Genomic DNA, 18,879 nt, shown 5'->3' on the forward strand with positions numbered 1-18,879 from the left:
GTGACTGGTGGGACCAGCTGATGACCCTGCAGCCCACCTAATGGGCACTGGTGGAGGTGCGACAGGCAAATGCCGAAGAGGAATGACATCTCCTGTACAACAAATTGCGTGCATATTTATTTATTTTTTTTTAATGAGCTTCTATAAAAAATCAGATTTCCCCTGGGGGGGAATAAAGTTCTATCTATCTATCTATCTATCTATCTATCTATCTATCTATCTATCTATCTATCTATCTATCTATCTATCTATCTATCTATCTATCTATCATATAGTGCCTTTCTTATCTATCTATCCAAGTCTCCAGGACTCTGAACAAATCCAAATCGTTTTCTGTAATACATCTACTGTTGAATTCTGCTTTGTACTTGTAATATTTCTACTTAATTGTGTTCTGTTCTGTGTATTGCATTGTATTTGCCCCCCTTTTTGACACCCACTACACGCAAAACCTACTCGGAAAGGGGTCTCTCTTTGAACTGGTCTGTTTCCTGTCTTTTCCAAAATGATACTACATTGCCTTCCTGCTCCCTTATAAAGTAAAAGGAAGAATAAATTTATGCTAGATTAAAAATGTAATTCCTCTGTACCATCTCATATCTAATTTTGCTGAATACCTGAATACCTGACATAGGAAAACTTAACATTTTTGTCCAACTTCACTTCTTGATTATGTACTCAGTTCAAACTGTGTCTTTTGCTTTTCATTTTTCTTTGAGTCTAGCACTAGGACACGAAGCTGGGTAAGGCATGTGTTTGCTTTTGAGCAGGCGGAGGAATGCTGTTCAAGTTGTCGCACACCCCCACAACCCTCCCCCAGCTCTCCCTCTCCTCCTCCCCCTCTTCATCTATCTGTACCTCTGAGACGGGCACCATCTTTTTTTTATAACTTGGTGCACAGACACGACCGAAAGAGCCACAAAGACGTACAGCAACTACTCACTGAAAGCATGGAACAAAGTGAACAGAAAGAGCCCAGGGGGTACTGTTCTGGAGCTACAGTGATTGAAATCGAGCAGGATCCAACTCTGGTGAAGGACCATATCCTGTGGTCTATCTTCAGTTTCCACTACCTGAACTGCTGCTGCCTTGGTTTTATTGCTTTGTGGTACTCCATTAAAGTGAGTATTCCTATTATTACAATGGGCTGCAGAGGAAAGGTCTGCTGTTTCTATTTTAAGTAATGGTGTATATATATATATATATATATATATATGTATATATATAGTATATAGTTTATATAAATAAATAAATACTACTTTGTGTATGGCTTTAGAATAGGAGTTAGCACGGGAACCAACCGCACATCAGGAAAAAGTAAAGCAATAAGTAGGGGTTTGTTTTTTTAAAATGGCTTCAATCTTGAAGAATGTTTTATTTATATTCTAAATGTCACATTTATGCATTTATTTTTCCCTAAATATGTTAAATATTTAACCTGACCTTGGATCAGCGGTGGATAATGGATGGATGGATGGATGTTAAATATTATAAATATCAAATTTGGGCAAAAGTGAAACAGTAATTGGTCAGTTTTTTACAGAAAACTTATTTTTATACTTTCAAAAGCTTCTTATGAACAGTTTAGCCACACACTTGTAGGATGCAGCGCTCTGTAAAGTGGTGTGTGTGTGTGTTATGTAAATGGAGTTGTGGAATAAGAATAAGCAAGAAAGAGCTTGTAGCATCACAAAGCTCTAAAAAGGAGCAACATAAAGTAAGACAGTAAGCTCAATCTTAGTCTCTGTGTTTCTGTCACTACAGCTCCTTCTACATGTATTAATATCCAGATTTATCCCTTAGATAGATAGATAGATAGATAGATAGATAGATAGATAGATAGATAGATAGATAGATAGATAGATAGATAGATAGATAGATAGATAGATAGATAGATAGATAGATAGATAGATTATACATTTGTCTTCTAAACCTCTGCTTCCAGCAGAAATCAAATTACAGAACTTTGTTATTGATCCAAGAGGGAGGCGCGAGCCGAGCTGAGGTGCGTTTGGGATTTCTCTTGCAAAACCTTAAAAATTCCACTTTAATTTTCTTGTGCGCATCTTGTTAAAGTTTTTACAAAGCTTCCCACTACATTGCTCATTCTGTAAAAATAATAAAGGAAGACTATTACACATGTATACAAATGTCATATTATACAAATGTTCCAGACTGATGTATAGAATTGTGTTAAGTAGGAAAACAACAGAAAATTAAACTATTCTTTTTTCTTCTAGTTTTAATAACTCAATGGCAATAATGCTTCTTAGTTATTATTATTATTGTTATTATTATTAGGAAAATCATTTATTCAATGAACTTGAATTTAACTGATAATAAATTTACTGATCAGAAACTAGGGTGTTGTGCCAAGTTAACCATTATGGATGTAGTGAGCAGAATGACTCCTTACATTGGCTACTAAACTAAAGAGATTACAATATGCAAGCTTTCGAGGCAAATCAGAACCCTTCTTCCGGCCAGATGTAATTTGGCTTGACGTCTGGTTAGAAACCAAATTGTTTATAGAGTATACGGAGTGTGACCACTAGGGGGTGCTGCAGCACTCCAAAGCACAGATAGCACAGCACTGCACAGATAGACATGAGGCCCAGTGTAATTAAAAGGTTTATTTGTGCAAAACCACTACACAAAAGCTCCAAAAGTGGCATAAACACAAATACTTTCTTTCTTTCTTTCTTTCTTTCTTTCTTTCTTTCTTTCTTTCTTTCTTTCTTTCTTTCTAGATAAGCTTTGTCTGTCCTCCACACTCAATTCCATCTCGTCTGGATGAGGTTTCTTTTATTTTGGGCCCGGGAATACTTTTGCTGGTGCGGCATAGCCCCTTGGCAGTACTTTCAGGTCAAATGGAAGCCCCACAAAGTAGGGATCATTAATTCCGGGAGCTCTCCCTGGTGGCATTTATGGACCCCAAAAAGGCTGCCCTAAGGGAATCCAGTTCTCAGCATGCTTTGCTGGTGTTTACACAGGTAGCGTGGCTCAGTGAGACTGCCACCTAACATGCCAGCGGGGTTATCCCCCCTTGTTCCTCCATCCGACTGGCGTCCCAGCTGGGTAAGGGTCTTCAATCCATCCCTATCAGGAAACCAATGTGCCCACCTGCAAACTGGCATTCTTTATCAGTTCTCTGGAAAGGGAAGGGAGCATTTTGCCATTTTTTGTGCCCATGCACTGCCATGACCTCCCGGGCAGGTAAGGGATCGAAACCCATCCCGACAGGGACACCAGTCCATGCGTGCCATCTATCACAAGAGTTAAATTAACACTTAAGTGTAAAGAAAAATGGTTTCTGTGTCCACACTCTACATAAAGTAGTTACTTTAAGACTTACAAGGGTTAACTTAACACTGCTGATTTTTCTGTGTATTTAACAATGAAATTAACTAATTATTTCAGTCACAGTCCATTATAAAACAGGCTTCTAACAAATATTTAACATGCTACTAATATTAATACATTATTATTAAAAGTAGTACGATTCTTAAAAGTTGTTACTGCCAGTTTTCATTGTTTGATGGCATATTAAAAAGGCTTATGACATTTTTTTTATAACATGCATACTGTTAATGGCTGTTTATAGCAGATCACTAAAGTGTTACTGAAAAAGCATCCACCCTTTATTGAATAATATAAAATTAAAAAAAATACATATTATTTTCACAAAAGAAATATTATTCTTTACTGTAACTTATGTGCATAAAGCTACAAATCCACAATAAACTCCCATTTCTCTCAAAAGTCTGAAATTCACGTGAGCACAAATACATTGGCAAGTGAGAAGGCGCCTGTGATCTGCCGGGTTCCAAACTCCAAATTTATTTATAAAGCACACTAAAAACAACCAATGGCCTCCTCCAATTTTCCCTCAGTGAAACAGTACCCTGAGGTTGCGCAACAACACAGCTCACAAATGACAGGATTGAGGAAAGAGAGCAATTTTAATTCCACTAAAGGTACGGGAAGTGGGTTGGTGAGAGCCCCTCCACCCCCTAACTGGACCCCTTTTCCCATCTGCTGAAACTCTGCCTTAACGAAGAACTTGTGTTTTTTTTTTTTTTTTTTTTTTGTCTGCAGCCTTTTGGTGTTGCAGTTGTTAGAATCGGGGCCTCAAAGCCTCAGGGGTTTAGGTTTCATGTCTGTACTCAATTTCCATATTCTTCTTTCAGTGCTAATTTTTGTTCCTTCTGGGCAGTTTCCTTTCCTCTCACAACTTAGAGAAACAATGTCTCTGGCTATGGGAGTATACAGAATGGGTTTATGTCTAATAAATGACCTTCTGGCCTCCATGTTGCTGGGACAGGCATCAACCCCCCTGTGAATCAGCAAATTAAAACTGTCCATAGCTGCTCCAACATATCTGGGTTTGTGTGAGGCCTCCATAGTCATGGAGCCTATAATCAAAGAGGGGTTAGCATAGTGTGCAAAAGTGGACAGACAGATAGATAGATAGATAGATAGATAGATAGATAGATAGATAGATAGATAGATAGATAGATAGATAGATAGATAGATAGATAGATAGATAGATAGATAGATAGATAGGAAAGGCACTATATGATAGATAGATAGATAGATAGATAGATAGATAGATAGATAGATAGATAGATAGATAGATAGATAGATAGATAGATAGATAGGAAAGGCACTATATATAATAGATAGATAGATAGATAGATAGATAGATAGATAGATAGATAGATAGATAGATAGATAGATAGATAGATAGATAGATAGATAGATAGATAGATAGATAGATAGATAGATAGATAGATAGGAAGGAAAGGCACTATATCATAGATAGATAGATAGATAGATAGATAGATAGATAGATAGATAGATAGATAGATAGATAGATAGATAGATAGATAGATAGATAGATAGATAGATAGATAGATAGATAGATAGATAGATAGATAGATAGAACTTTATTGGCCACCAGGAGACAAGTGGCTTTTTACAAAAGCTCTTTCAGTAAATAAAAAATAAACAGATAGATAAATTAATTTATAGTCACACACACTATGGTCTCAACACACACCAGAATAACTAAAAAGGAAGATAAAATTAAAAAGAAAGAAAAGAAAAAATTCTGATTTTGCAGTCCCAGTCCCAGTGAAGTACTATGCAGACACGTTCCTGTTTGTATAAGGAAGCCGCCATAGTGCTTCTTGACACACATCTGCTGAATAATTCGTTGGCTGAAAGTCCTTGGTGTCAGTGTGTCAAAAAGAGAATGTGTAACATTGTTCATAATGGCACTCAGTTTTGTTTTAATTCTCTCCTTTGCTACAACCTAAAGGGGGCCAAAGGTGTGTCCAATAACTGAACCTATCTTGTTGATTCGGTGGGCCCCACGGTGTATAAAATCGCCCTGGCCATCACAGATTTGTAGAAAATGTGAAGGATGTCACTCCCCACATTAAAGGAACACAATCTGCAAAGGAGGAAGAGCCTACTATGCCCTTTCTTATATAGTTTCTCTGAGTTCCAAGACCAGTCCAAACTGTCATTGATGTGGACCCCCAAGTACCTGTAGGAGTGGACCACCACCACATCCACTCCTTTAATTTGTGACCAATCATAGAGGCTCTTTGGTATGATGAAAGTCAATAATCAGTTCCTTGGTTTTGCTGATGTTTAGTTGCAGACCATTCTCTTTGCACCAAGAAACAAAGTTCTCCCCCTGACTCTTCTCTTCTGTCTCATCCTCCTTATCATTACCCACCATAAGTGCAGAATTATCTGAGGATTTCTGCAAGCGACATGACCTATGCTGTTTATAGTCTGAGGTGTACAGAGTGAAGAGAAGAGCAGACATGCCTGCTCCTTGTGGTGCTCCAGTGTTCCTCACAACAGTCATTGAGTCTCACAACCTGCAGTCTGCCCCACAGATACCCCATTATCAGGACACCACAGGCTCATCCACCTGCATATCTCTGGGTTTACCCCTTAACAGGAATGGCTGGATGGTATTGAAGATACTGGAAAAATCAAACAACATAATCCTCAAGGTGCTGTCAGCTTTGTCTAGGTGACAATAAGCCTTGTGGAGCAGACTGATAATTGCATTCTCCACTACACTCTTTGTCCGATAGTCAAACTGCAGGTGGGTCTAGGTGGTCTACCACAAGAGGACTCATATAGTCCAGGACCATCCTCTCAAAGGTCTTCATGTTAAGAGAAGTAAGCGCCACTGGTCTGTAGTCATTAGGTGAAGAGGCGCCTGCCTCCTTTAGAACAGGAACAATGCAGGATGTTTTCCACAGCAGCTGCACTTTCTGATAGATAGATAGATAGATAGATAGATAGATAGATAGATAGATAGATAGATAGATAGATAGATAGATAGATAGATAGATAGATAGATAGATAGATAGATAGATAGATAGATAGATAGATAGATAGATAGATAGATAGATAGATAGATAGATAGATAGATAGATACTTTATTAATCCCAATGGGAATTGGATCTGGAGCCTTTGGGACAAACTGAACAGGTGACAGATGACACCACAGAGTTGACTTGATACCCTTTGCAGTAAATTCCAGGAGTAAAAGGTGGATCTTATGTATTTTAGACTTCCTCCTAAACAGGGAGTATTTTGTTATTTGCTTATTATCATTTATGTTAATATAGGTTTTTATGTTTGTTTGTATAACTATGCATTTTTATCAGTTTTGCTTGTTTGGTTTTTATGCGTGTATGTTTGTTCTGCTATGACCCGACTGGCCTTGGAACGCCTCGGGGTCCTCCCAGAGGAGCTGGAGGAGGTGGCCAGGGAGAGGGAGGTCTGGGCTTCCCTGCTTAGGCTGCTGCCCCCGCGACCCGGCCTCGGATAAGCGGTGGATAATGGATGGATGGATGGATGTTTGTTCTGCTATGTCCCTTATGTTTTTTGGTGGTGCCCCAAGAGGCAGGACTAGAACTGCCAACCGTGGACATTTTCCCAGACATGTCCTCATTTTTAAAGTGCCATGGACTGTCCAGTAAGAATTTATAACATTTTGAAAATGTCTGGAATTTTGGCTACTAAAATGTGAAAATCTCGATATCCTTATCATTGCTAAAAATTGAAAGCTGTACACCAATCAGCTTTTGCGGAATTAGTGTGCACACTTTTTTTCCCCAGAATCTCCACTTACTGTATATTCCGATAGTAAACAACGCAGATATTGACGAGAATAGTCGACATCTGTCCAACTTGGCTTTTTCACTTTATCTTTTGAATTCAGCTTTATCTTCTTGTCGAGTAGACAGTTCATTATAAATTTTGTTCCTTTCCTTAATTATTTGTAATCCAGTTCACCGTAACTAAGTTAATTTATTAAAAATTGAAATTACAATTTCACATTTTCTATGTGAGATCTTATTTTTGAATCTTCTTTCAGCAGCTTGGTTAAACGAGAACTTTCATACATCCAGGTACAGTCCGTCGTATTTAAGTATAAGGAAGTACTGCTTTGTAATATGTTAATAGAAAATATTGTTATTACCACCCGTTGCTCCAAACTGGATTTATGGAAACTAGACTGCTGTCACTGTCCTGCTCCACTGACAGACTGAGAAGATTGTTCCTCCCCCAAACTATGCGACTCTTCAATTCCACCCGGGGGGGTAAACGTTAACATTATACAAAGTTATTGTCTGTTATACCTGCATTGTTATCACTCTTTAATTTAATATTGTTTTTTATCAATATGCTGCTGCTGGAGTATGTGAATTTCCCCTTGGGATTAATAAGGTATCTATCTATCTATCTATCTATCTATCTATCTATCTATCTATCTATCTATCTATCTATCTATCTATCTATCTATCTATCTATCTATCTATCTATCTATCTATCTAATTTAAACAAATTACATATTTATTCTGTCATATAAATGCAATATATTTTTTATGTCACTTCTTCAAATAATTTAATAATGTTTTCATAATTCTTTCATTTACATAAATTCAGGAATACCTCAGTGTTGTGCAAGTTCACACCTCACAAGGACTAGCTCAAAGTTCAGTTCACACGATTAAGATGAATAAATTCACGTTCATAGTTCACCATTTCAATTTTGAAGTAGTTCAAGTTCAGTTCATTTTGTATTTTTTAAGGACTGATAGTAAATGACCCATGAGTTTACCTTTTTCAATTTTCCATGCCTTATATTAGGCTATTACAGTGTTCTTGAATAGAATACAATAATTCTGAAGACTTTTTTATATAAATACATTTTATTGAGTTATACCCAGCAACAAACATGTATAACCATATGTGCTAATATCCTCCTGGTCAAAAAAGAAATTAAATAGATACAAGTATCCATATAAATTACTGCTCTATTTCCAGCCTTGTGACACAAATGGTTATTGTGAAACCAGCATGTAGATGAACTAACCTTTTACACTGCCGGTCAAAATTCGCGTTACATATTGCATGTCCAACGGGGAAAAATATAAAGTGGCCTCACAAAGTACAAAGTTTTCCTAAAAGTGAAAGCGGAGCTTCACCGTGTGCTCGTGTCAGCAGGGGTACAGCTTAAGCACAAGCAGGCAGACACAGGCAGTGCCTATTTGATTTTACGTTATTTTTTCTGAATACAACTAAACGGCAAAAAATTTGTACAAAATAAATATTCGTAAAAATCCACTATTTGTGCTTATCCAAATACCGTATTCGGATTCTGCTCCACCCCTACATTACAGGGTAAGGCAAAACATTTAATCAGGACCTAAACCAGATCCAGAATGTCACCTAAAACTGAACTAGCTCACGTTCAAGTTCTTCACTTGCAGATATGTTACGTTAAGTTCACCGTTCTTAGAAAAATGATCCTTTTCAATGAACGTGCTCTTTTGAACTAGTTCATGCACAACACTGGAATACCCATTATGCCGAAAAGAAAGTGGAAGTTCACAGACTACTTGAACAACAAATCTCCTTGTTTTCGAAAGGCAGAACAGATTCAATTAAGGGGCTAATGCTCCTAAGATTCAATTTCAGTAGCGTGCTACGTAAAGATTTGTATTCGTATTTATTTGTAAGAACCCAGATTTACTGAGAAAGATTACTTCAGTGGAAAAATATAAAAGAATGTACATAAATGCAAATAAACTAAATTGAAAAGAGTAAATTTATTTTTATTTTACTAGAAATTCATTTACCATACAGTATGTATCATTTTTACAGATTTATGTCAGTTAAGCTATCCAAATAAGAATGGAAGGAATGAAGTCTGTTAAATTAAGAGGCTTGACATATTCAAAATATTTAATGGGTTATTAGTTTGCCAGTGACTGTTATTGTGGCTATCATATCATAACTACAGTGACAAACTGCTACTAAAGGTTCATATCATTTTAAAAAAACCATAAGACAGTATAAAGGCGTATTATGGCATCATAGGGAAAGGCGTCCTCAAAAGTCCTCATTTTTCGACCCAAATATCCTGATTTCCAGAGAAAGAGAGTTGGCAGTGCTAGGCAGGACGAGTTGTCCATCACTGTTTAAGGACTGCTCTCAGCCCTATAAATGCTGACGGGAAATGCAGTTCCTGATGGTTCATTGAATGTGCTTGGTAGGATGGTGAGTCCTCCATTTTTTAATTTCTATTTTTTTTTTGTTTTACGTGTTAGCTGATCATGACAATGCCTCCTTCCAGAGTTACTTTCTAACATTCACCCTGCACAGTCAAAGCATTGGCTTTTCATGACCTTAAAATGGAAAAACTGAGTTCCAAAAATCAATGGATCATTAGTGACCCAGAGATTGGTGTGCCCTACGGTGCTCTAGCAACCCATGGACAAGAATTCTCTGTCATGGACTGGTGCTCCATCCAATTCGGACTTATGGTCCTGGGAATATTTTCTGGCTTTAGGTGGTCTATTATTGTATGTTTGAACCAGCTGTAAAGAATGGATAAGTAGATTTCATACAGTGTCTGAATATCTGTCTACCTTGGCGCTGTCAATGTAAATCAATATTAACTCTTTTAGGGCGGATGTCGAGTTTTGTCAAAAGGAAGGGTTGAGGGCGAATGTCGACAAAAGTCGACATCCAAGGATAGAGGGCGACAATCAGCTGTTAATGGCGACAAATCTCACTGTCACGTCACAGGCATTCCCTCTGTGCTTGGAGGAATGCTAGACTTGTTGACTCGGGAACTAAACCTTGTGTGTGCGTGAGTTTGCGAAATGTAAACAATGGCAAGATGGCATCAACATGTGACAAGGGAGTGAAGCGAGTGCAGAAAAGAAAACACTCGGCAGACGATGTTTTGCGCATTATCACGGAGTCGGACTCTGATTTTTCAGAATCGGATTTTATTGACAGTGATCAGGAGATCGAGCAAGAGAGTGAGAAGCCGGCATCAGCTGATCAGACACCAGCCGATGCTGCACCAGCTGACCCGCTGCCAGTTGAGCACCTTCGCGCAGCTGATGCATCTACGGCAAGGTTTGCGTGGGATAAATACACAGACATTGATCCGTTGAGAGCCGATCTGGCTACCGGAGTTTACAAGACGGCATGGCTTGCTGTTGGCCATGACAGATCACCAGCTGTTGAACTACTACAGGCTGCTCTCTCCTGATGCTGCTTTTCAGTTACTGTCAGACGAGACAAACAGGTAGGCAGAGAGATTTTTTGAATCGTGGGCTGCGGTTGCATCGCATTCTCGTTTTTCAAAGTGGAAACCCACAACAAAAGACAAGATGAAGCGCACTGTGGCATTACAAATAGAGATGGGACAGAACTGGTGATATAACTTCAGGGAGCATTGGTCCAGACGTGCTTTGTCCCCTGGTGGCTTTGGACAAGTTATGCAGCGTGGTGATAGGTACGTGCTGCTGCAAAGTTTTATTCACTTCTGTAATAAACAGAAGCAAATCCCATGGGGTGAGCCAGGCTATAACAACATGCATAAAGTTCATAAAGTTTCAGAAGATGAAAAGAGGTGACAATATGGTTTTCATGCGGGCAGAAAACTTGGTGGCAGTGGCATGGCACAATGGCAAATGGGTGACTTGTCTCTCTACAGTAGACACTAACAATATATGTGAGAAAGTGCAGCAACAGACAATTGAAAAGTAGGCACCAAAGCAACACATATTGTAAGCAGTGCAATGTGGCAATGACTGAAATTGGCTGCTTTGAGCGAGATCAGACTTTGCTGTGTAAAATGTATGTGATATGTATGTGAAATCATAGAGTATGCAGGCTCATACAACATGCAAGACAGTAACATTTGTCAAAAGTAAATATTTTTTTTGATTTGATATGTTAAACAATTGCTTTGTGTTCTTTTTTAAAAAATGTTAGTTTTTGGAAAAATATTCAGCCCTGGGAGATAAGAAACAAAAAAAAAATTAGCCCTAAAAGAGTTAAATAACTGTCTTTATTTTTGTGTCTCTTTTGTTGCAGTCTCGTGATCAGAAACATGCGAAAAACCTGACACTGGCCAGAGAGTTTGGACTTACTGCAAAGCGACTGAATATTGTCACCACAGTCTTGACAATCATTACTTATGTGGTTGTGATTGCAATTTATGCTGCCACGATAATTACCATGATTTCACATTTTAACCAGAGGAATTAAAGAATAATCACGTTACAACTTTTTCCTAGAACCACGCAAATTGGAGAGCCTATATGTTATCTCCCTTAATCCTGTATTTGCTGTAGATGGTCAACTAGTATCCGGCATTGTATTTGCCTATTTGTGCATATTAACATAGATTCATATTCAATAGGTATTACACTGTTGTATATCTAATTTCTTAAATGGTACATTCTATGAACTTTCCTGAAAATGACTCTCTACTGAATGCCTGGCAGCTTCTTACTAAATGTTGAAGCCTGTAATGCAAATCGTAGGAATCTTGGATATTTTATGTATTGCCAATGTAATCTAAAACCTGTGTTTGCTTATGTACTACAAATTGTATTTTTTTCACATATGTTTTGACAGTGTTATACATTAAAATGTATTGAAAACAAATTTTGTTGCATCATTCTTTTAATTTCTAAGAATTTCAGAAGGTAAGAAGGAGAATCAGAGATTCAAAATAACAAATGTTTTATTCATAGAAAGCGTGTAATAATCTTAGATCTTGAACCACCCTCTTCAGTTAGTATAAGCTTTCAGGACACATGTCTGTAAAGTTATTGTTACCACACAGTGTTGGCAATTTTAACTACAGATTTGCATGAGATAAAATTTCAGGGATAGGCATACTACCTTCTATGGTTACACAATCAGCCCAGGTTAGATTGGGGAGCATATACTAATACGGTGCATTGCTGTACCCACCACACAATGAAACAGCTTAGGATCCCAGTTGGGAACCCACCAAGCAGACACACAATCCAGTTCCAGCCTCCAGAAATGACCATCTATCTGCCTCAGCCAGGTGTTACGTGGGCATCCCCTTGGCCTGGTCCACCCACTCAGGTCCTCAACAATAAGGATCCTGTAAACTGAATCACTCCTGGGGAGTTGCGCCACATGTTCATAATGCAGGTAATGTGCCTCATTTGGGACTCCATGAGCAACCACTTGTTCAACAAAAAGTCAAACCAGTGGTATCCAAGGATTTTCCAAAGAGACACAGTACTGAAGGAGTCCAGTCTTCATCTCAGGTGGGATAGCGTCCATGTCTCGCAACCATATGGCAAGACAGGAAGCACTAGGACTCTAAAGACTTGGACCTTCATCCTTTTGCAGAGATATCAGGAGCTCCACACACCCCTTTCCAGCAACTTCATGACGCCCTATTGCTCTCCCAATCCGTCAAATGACTTCATAGGAAGAGTCACCAGAAACATGAATGTCACTGCTGAGATAAGTAAACCTCTCAACAAGGTCGACACTCTCTCCGCAGACAGACGCAATGCTAATGGCCATGCCCAAGAGGTCATTACAGGCCTGGATCTTGGTTTTTATCCAGGATACTCGCAAGCCCAGACACTCAGACTCCTTACTCAGTCTTTCAAGAGCCCTGATCAGAGCCTCCATTGATTCCACGAAGATCACAGTATCATCAGTAAAGTCAAGATCACTGAATCTTTCTTCAACATCAGGTTGGACCCCAGCCCCAGGACTCTCCCCAACACCCAGTCCAAGCAAGCATTATACACAGAAGGAGCAAAAACACACCCCTGAAGAACCCCAGAGTGAATCGGGAAAAACACAGAGGTTCTGCCTCCACTCTGTACAGCAGTCACAGTACCAGTGTGATATCTAGCAACTTCTGGGGATTCCATAGAGTCTCAGGATGCCCAACAGGGCAACTCAATCAAATGAGTAGAAAACTTTATGAAAATCGACAAAGGGTGCAAAGAAACTCTGCCAATATTTATGTTTTTGCTCAATGAGAACCCTCAGTGCCGGGATGCAGTCAATGGTGGGCTTCTTAGGCATAAAACCAGACTGCTCTGGTTGCTAGTAAGTGAGTAAGTGATCACGGATCTTATTGAGGTTGACCCTAGCAAGGACCTTACCTGGGCACAGACAGCAGTGTTATCGTCCTGTAGTTGCCACAATCCAGGTGATCACCCTTCCATTTCCAGAAAGGGATAACAAGTCCTGTTTCCATTCAGTTGGGGTGACGCCCATCTCCCAAATGAAAGTAAAGATTGCGTGCAATGCCAGGAGGACAGCCTTACCACCAGCCTGGAGAACTTCACCCCGGGTACCACAGATCCCTGCAGCCTTCCCTACTCTCGGCTGGTTCTCCACCTGTGAAATCTCAGTGAGATTTGGTGGTTCACAGCTAATTGGAGGATAAGCCTCAAGAACCATAGACTCAGAGATGTCCAACGTCCTAGCCGGAAGATCAGCTTTAAACAGCTGCTCAAAGTAGGCAGCCCAGTGGGTCACACAGTAGGTTACACAATGTTTTCACCAAAAATTAACTGTATGTGCTGTAGCTATGTAATTATTGTATTATTATTAATTGATTAAAGCACAAGATAACAACTGTGATCTCAAGGGGAAACCATTGAGTCCCAAACCCCAGACACAACACCACCCAACAAGGGATTTTATTACACAAAGAAATCACCAAATGTGTGAAAGCAACAAGACTACAACTATAAATAAGTAACTCTCATCTTTCTCTCTCCTTCTGCTCCTCTGATTTAGTGTTAACCATTCGACTTCAACTCTTCCAGGTAAGGCGGTTTTAAGCTGGACCTGGAAATGCTTCCGGTGCCACAGTTTGTATTCTTGGAAGCAGTTCCAGGTCATATGGAAACCAGAAAGATCCCCCACTGACAGCGCCCTCTAATGACAGAGTGGTCCTCTTCCAGACTGCAAGACCCATTTACTCCTGATGGTGTCCAAACTGAGAGGACCACTGCCACCTGTCATATGGGAGACGGGAACTGCTCCTGGCCTTTAACTTCCATTGTTCCATCCTTTATATACCTCCGGCCAGCTCCCTCTAGTGGCATCCACAAACATCAACAGGGCTGCCCACCACAACTACAACTCCCATGTAGCCCAAACAGGTGTCCAAACGGATGTCATACCAGTGTGATGCTGCCACCCAGTGTACTGGGGGAATACATTGTGTGATGGGCGGCCACTTCCACCACTTGGCTGGGACGCCAACAGAGTGGAAGGACCAGGCAAACCTCCCCTGAGACACTAGAAGGCACCACAGATTATCGCATGACATGTGGGGAGCTGGAGTTTGGTGAAGCCCTGTTGGGTTCTGTAGTTGCAACCAGGGGGAGCTGCACAACCTCCAGAGCACCTGGGAGTGATTCCAGCTAATACTGATGAGCCACCCGGAACACTCCCAGAACCTGAATAAGAGGAGCCACCTCACTCCATTGAATGGCCAAAGTCAGGAGGAAGAAGACAAAGCCTGAGGAGGAGTGGAGGTGGATGGACTGGTGGCAAGGTGGTGTTGGTGATTGTGCACATCAAGCTATAAATTATCTGGGTGTTGCGTTGAACTTGTGTCCTGCCTGTGTGTGTCCAGGTTAGGGTGGCTATACGCTCCCTGGTGGCTTCACAATGGCTTTGTGAGGCTGTTTTCCTCTGTCCTTCCATTCCAGTAGCCTCCCAACTGGGAAAGCAACCCAACTGCCCATTAGGGATGGCTTACTTAATTCTGAATTTTCTGCCTATTTATGAAACTTTAAGAGGTTGCTCCACTCTGAAAATCTGAACATTCTATTTGTATTGTTACCATTTACATATTCCTATGTGGAGTTCTTAACTGGCTAATTGATTAGTAAGCACAAAAAAAAAAAAGAAGATGAATCCTTGACATAATGTGTTGGGAGCCACTTGAAACACCACTAATGTGTAACATCCACCTGGATGATGTGACAGCGACCGTTTGGGTGTCAGTACAATCAGCACACATTGGCTATTAGGTAGTTAAAGAATTAGAGAGATAGCCAATTAGTGGCAGGGGATGATTAGAAGAACAGAAAGACTAGGCCGTGGTGGACAATTTAGAAAGGATATCACGATACACCCTGTTCTTTACGAAGGATGCCCAGAAATCTTTTATGACCATAGACAGCCAAAACCTCAATTTTACATCTCATCCATTTTTACAGTGCAGTGTCTCCCTCAGTGCACTAGGGCATTGGGATCCACATTCAGACCTCCTTCTGGCCTCACCAACTCCTCTTCCAGAAACAGAGAACATTCTAGTAAGGATTAAGGTGGACATCCAAGAGCATTCTAGTTGTAAGTGGAAGTTTGCAGAGAATTCTGCTATTAATTAGGAGTTTCTGTTTTAGCCCTTTTTGATGACAGTTTCAGCAGAAACAATGGAGAAGATGGTTCATAGCTGCAGTGGCCACCATTACCAGACATTTTTCAACATTTTAAGCTGACAAATGATTCTGACCGGCCAAGGCTGGAGAATCTGCTAACAGATTTGATGTCCTTATGGAAAAATACTATCTGTTTCTCAAGAAACCACCAGGACAAATGTTCTTCAGTGCATGAAGGTAGTGAACAATGCAGCAGAAAGAGGAATAAGTCCCATTGAAAGGTATAATGACATACTGGTGATGGATGAGGAACAAAAACTGCTAATTCTTCGACTGTCAGTGCTATACCATAGCATCATGGGCTGACTAAAACAAATGACTGTCCCAACACTCTGATACAGCTGTGCTTTTTCAATACCTTAAATGTGGCTTTACTAAATATTACAGCAATGATCTGTAAGAATTTTTTACATTAATGATCTTATTAGTGATAGAAAAATAGACTTGCTTACATTGAGTGAAACTGCGGTGGGCTGCCGCCCTGCCCGGGGCTTGTTTCCTGCCTTGCGCCCTGTGTTGGCTGGGATTGGCTTCAGCAGACCCCTGTAACCCTGTAGTTAGGATATGATGGATGGATAATGGATGAGTGCCTGGACATTGAGTGATACATGGCTCATTAATGATGGTGCAGCAGTGGTAATTGAAGCAGCAACTCCGATTTACAATTTTGTTCATTTGATTTGCTAATGTAAGAAAGGTGAGTTTAGCGAGTGTTTTCTCAAGCCGATTAAACTTTAAAGAAACTAGTTTTGTGTCCTTCAAGTATCTTTCTGTAGTTATTCAAGGAGTGACACGGTCTCTTATATACTCTGTTTATAGACCTCCAAATATATTGTGTCTTTTATTCAGGAATTCTCTGATTATGTACAGTATCTATAACGATAACTAGTTACAGTAAAACCTTGAATTGCGAGTAACTTGGTCTGTGAGTGTTTTGTAAGACGAGCAAAAATTTTTAATAAACTTTAACTTGATAAACGAGCGAAGTCTTGCAATACAAGTGGTACGTATACGCTTTGTCTGCCGAGCGTCACGTGATCACAACTGAGCCGATGGTTCTTCTCTCTCTCTTGCTGCAGCATTGTGAGTAGTTGTCTCCCATGCTCGGTCTCAGCTGGCGTGCCTTGTACCGCTCTTAGAACCGGCACGATTATAATATGCGCTGCACTCCTAGAGCGGCAGCAAAGGAAAAAAAAAAATTCGGGGTGCAAGTGACCAACACTACTTTCCTACTACACCACCCTGTGATGATGTGGGTTCTCTCCATACTCCCTTTCAGCTTCTGGGTGCCCTTGAACCCTGCACCATCGGTAATGTCACAGATGAGCTTGGCAGTGAGGCATAACAAATGGAGCAAGGGGATGGTGTACAAAAGTGCCAAGTGCTTTTATTAAAAACAGCAAACAAACATTCAAAAACAGTATATTCAAAATAAAGTGCAGTGTCTTCCAAAATATCTTCAATAAATAATCCAGTAAAATGAGTGAAGGTTTAAAAACCAATAGAAAAAACTCTTTAAAAAAACAAGGTTTAAACTATGACATGAAGCAGTCTTCTTAACAACAAGCCCGGCACATTCTTTAACTGGTGACCCCCCTGCTTCTCCCTATCCAGGCTTCGCAACAGGGGAGTCACCCTACCTGCAGCTGCCCTTCCTTCTTCCTTCTGGTCTGGAGGCTTCTTCGGTTCAGCACTCTCCCCAGAACGAGACTTGGCTTTCCTAATGACCAGGACGCTCACGTCAGGGAATTCACCACCCAAGCCTCCCGACTCCTGCTACCTTCTTGGCCTTAAGCAGCCAGCCGTCCTTCTTCCGGTCACTCCCGCTCTTCATAGAATGCTCAGCGGGAGCGACCACAGCCAACTGCCCTATGTGTTGGCCAAACACGCTGCTAGGGCTCACAGTCCAGCATGCCTGCGAGTCTGCACGTGCTCGCTCGCTCACTCACATCCGGCTTTCTCTTCACACTGCTTCTTGCCTCCTTCATCCATGCAACCTCCGTTTCTTTCTCTTTACTTTTTCCTCCTTTTAGCCGCCTCGTGCTTCTATTTATAAAGAGGACGTAGCAGCTGTGGCAAATCAGCAGCCCCGGAACAATCACGGATGCGGACCACTTCTCACCTGTGCACTTAGGCGAGAAATGCCCACATCACGAATCACCCCGGGAAACCGCTTCAGCCACACAACCACCACACCCCCTCACTAAGCCACGAGTGCAGTGATTATTTATTTAAAAGTGGGAGGTGTGGACCCGCAACACCACACACCCCAAGTATAGTGACACGCCAGTGAATGCAGGGTTAAGTAAAAAATGATTATTGGAAGAAGATACACACACTTACTGTAACAAAAAAACCCTATATACATAATATTGCACTACAGCGCTTCCCACCCAACACAAAACATGGCACAAAACACTTAAACACGTATGCTACTAATACAGAAATATGAGAAAAAGAAAAAAAATATATATTCGTAGTTGGGCGGCACAGTGGCACAGTGGGTAGCGCTGCTGCCTCGCAGTTAGGAGACCCGGGTTCGCTTCCCAGGTCCTCCCTGCGTGGAGTTTGCATGTTCTTCCCGTGTCTGCGTGGGTTTCCTCCCACAGTCCAAAGACATGCAGGTTAGGTGCATTGGTGATCCTAAATTGTCCCTATCATGTGCTTGGTGTGTGTGTGTGTGTGTGTGTGCGCGCCCTGCAGTGGGCTGGCGCCCTGCCCGGGGTTTGTTTCCTGACTTGTGCCCTGTGTTGGCTGGGATTGGCTCCAGCAGACCCCCGTGACACTGTAGTTAGGATATAGCAGGTTGGGTAATGGATGGATGGATGGATGGATATTCGTAGTCCTTTAAATATTCTCTATATAGAATGACTATCTCAGTCTGCGGTGGGGAATGAGGCGCCAAACCATACCTCCTCTTCTGGGAAATGTACAGATCAACAGTTCCTCTCCCCAATACCTGCACCAGAAAAGAAAAATAATTCGTCCTGAAATGAACCCAGGTTCACCTGAAGTTTTCCATGCGGTGTCAATCTCTTTCCCTCTTGCCTTTTCCTTTCTC

At 40.7% G+C, this 18,879-nt stretch overlaps 1 protein-coding gene across 1 annotated transcript; it reads left to right on the forward strand.

Annotated features, from left to right (window-relative positions):
- The first annotated feature begins 868 nt into the window (after window positions 1-868).
- Window positions 869-12,015, forward strand: LOC114645702 (interferon-induced transmembrane protein 1-like). The gene is made up of 2 exons (XM_028793522.2): window positions 869-1,121; window positions 11,440-12,015. The coding sequence occupies exons 1-2, from the start codon at window positions 951-953 to the stop codon at window positions 11,611-11,613; spliced, it is 345 nt and encodes a 114-aa protein (XP_028649355.1). The 5' UTR covers window positions 869-950; the 3' UTR covers window positions 11,614-12,015.
- Window positions 12,016-18,879: the final 6,864 nt, after the last annotated feature.

The sequence above is a fragment of the Erpetoichthys calabaricus genome, chromosome 2 (genome assembly GCF_900747795.2).
Source record: "Erpetoichthys calabaricus chromosome 2, fErpCal1.3, whole genome shotgun sequence".
NCBI lineage: Eukaryota > Metazoa > Chordata > Cladistia > Polypteriformes > Polypteridae > Erpetoichthys > Erpetoichthys calabaricus.

Bases quoted from the DNA above. Each gene is read 5' to 3' on its own strand.
- LOC114645702 (XM_028793522.2), top strand. From the start codon at position 951: ATGGAACAAAGTGAACAGAAAGAGCCCAGGGGGTACTGTTCTGGAGCT. The intron at 1,122-11,439 runs GTGAGTATTCCT...CTTTTGTTGCAG, and splicing joins CTTTGTGGTACTCCATTAAA to TCTCGTGATCAGAAACATGC.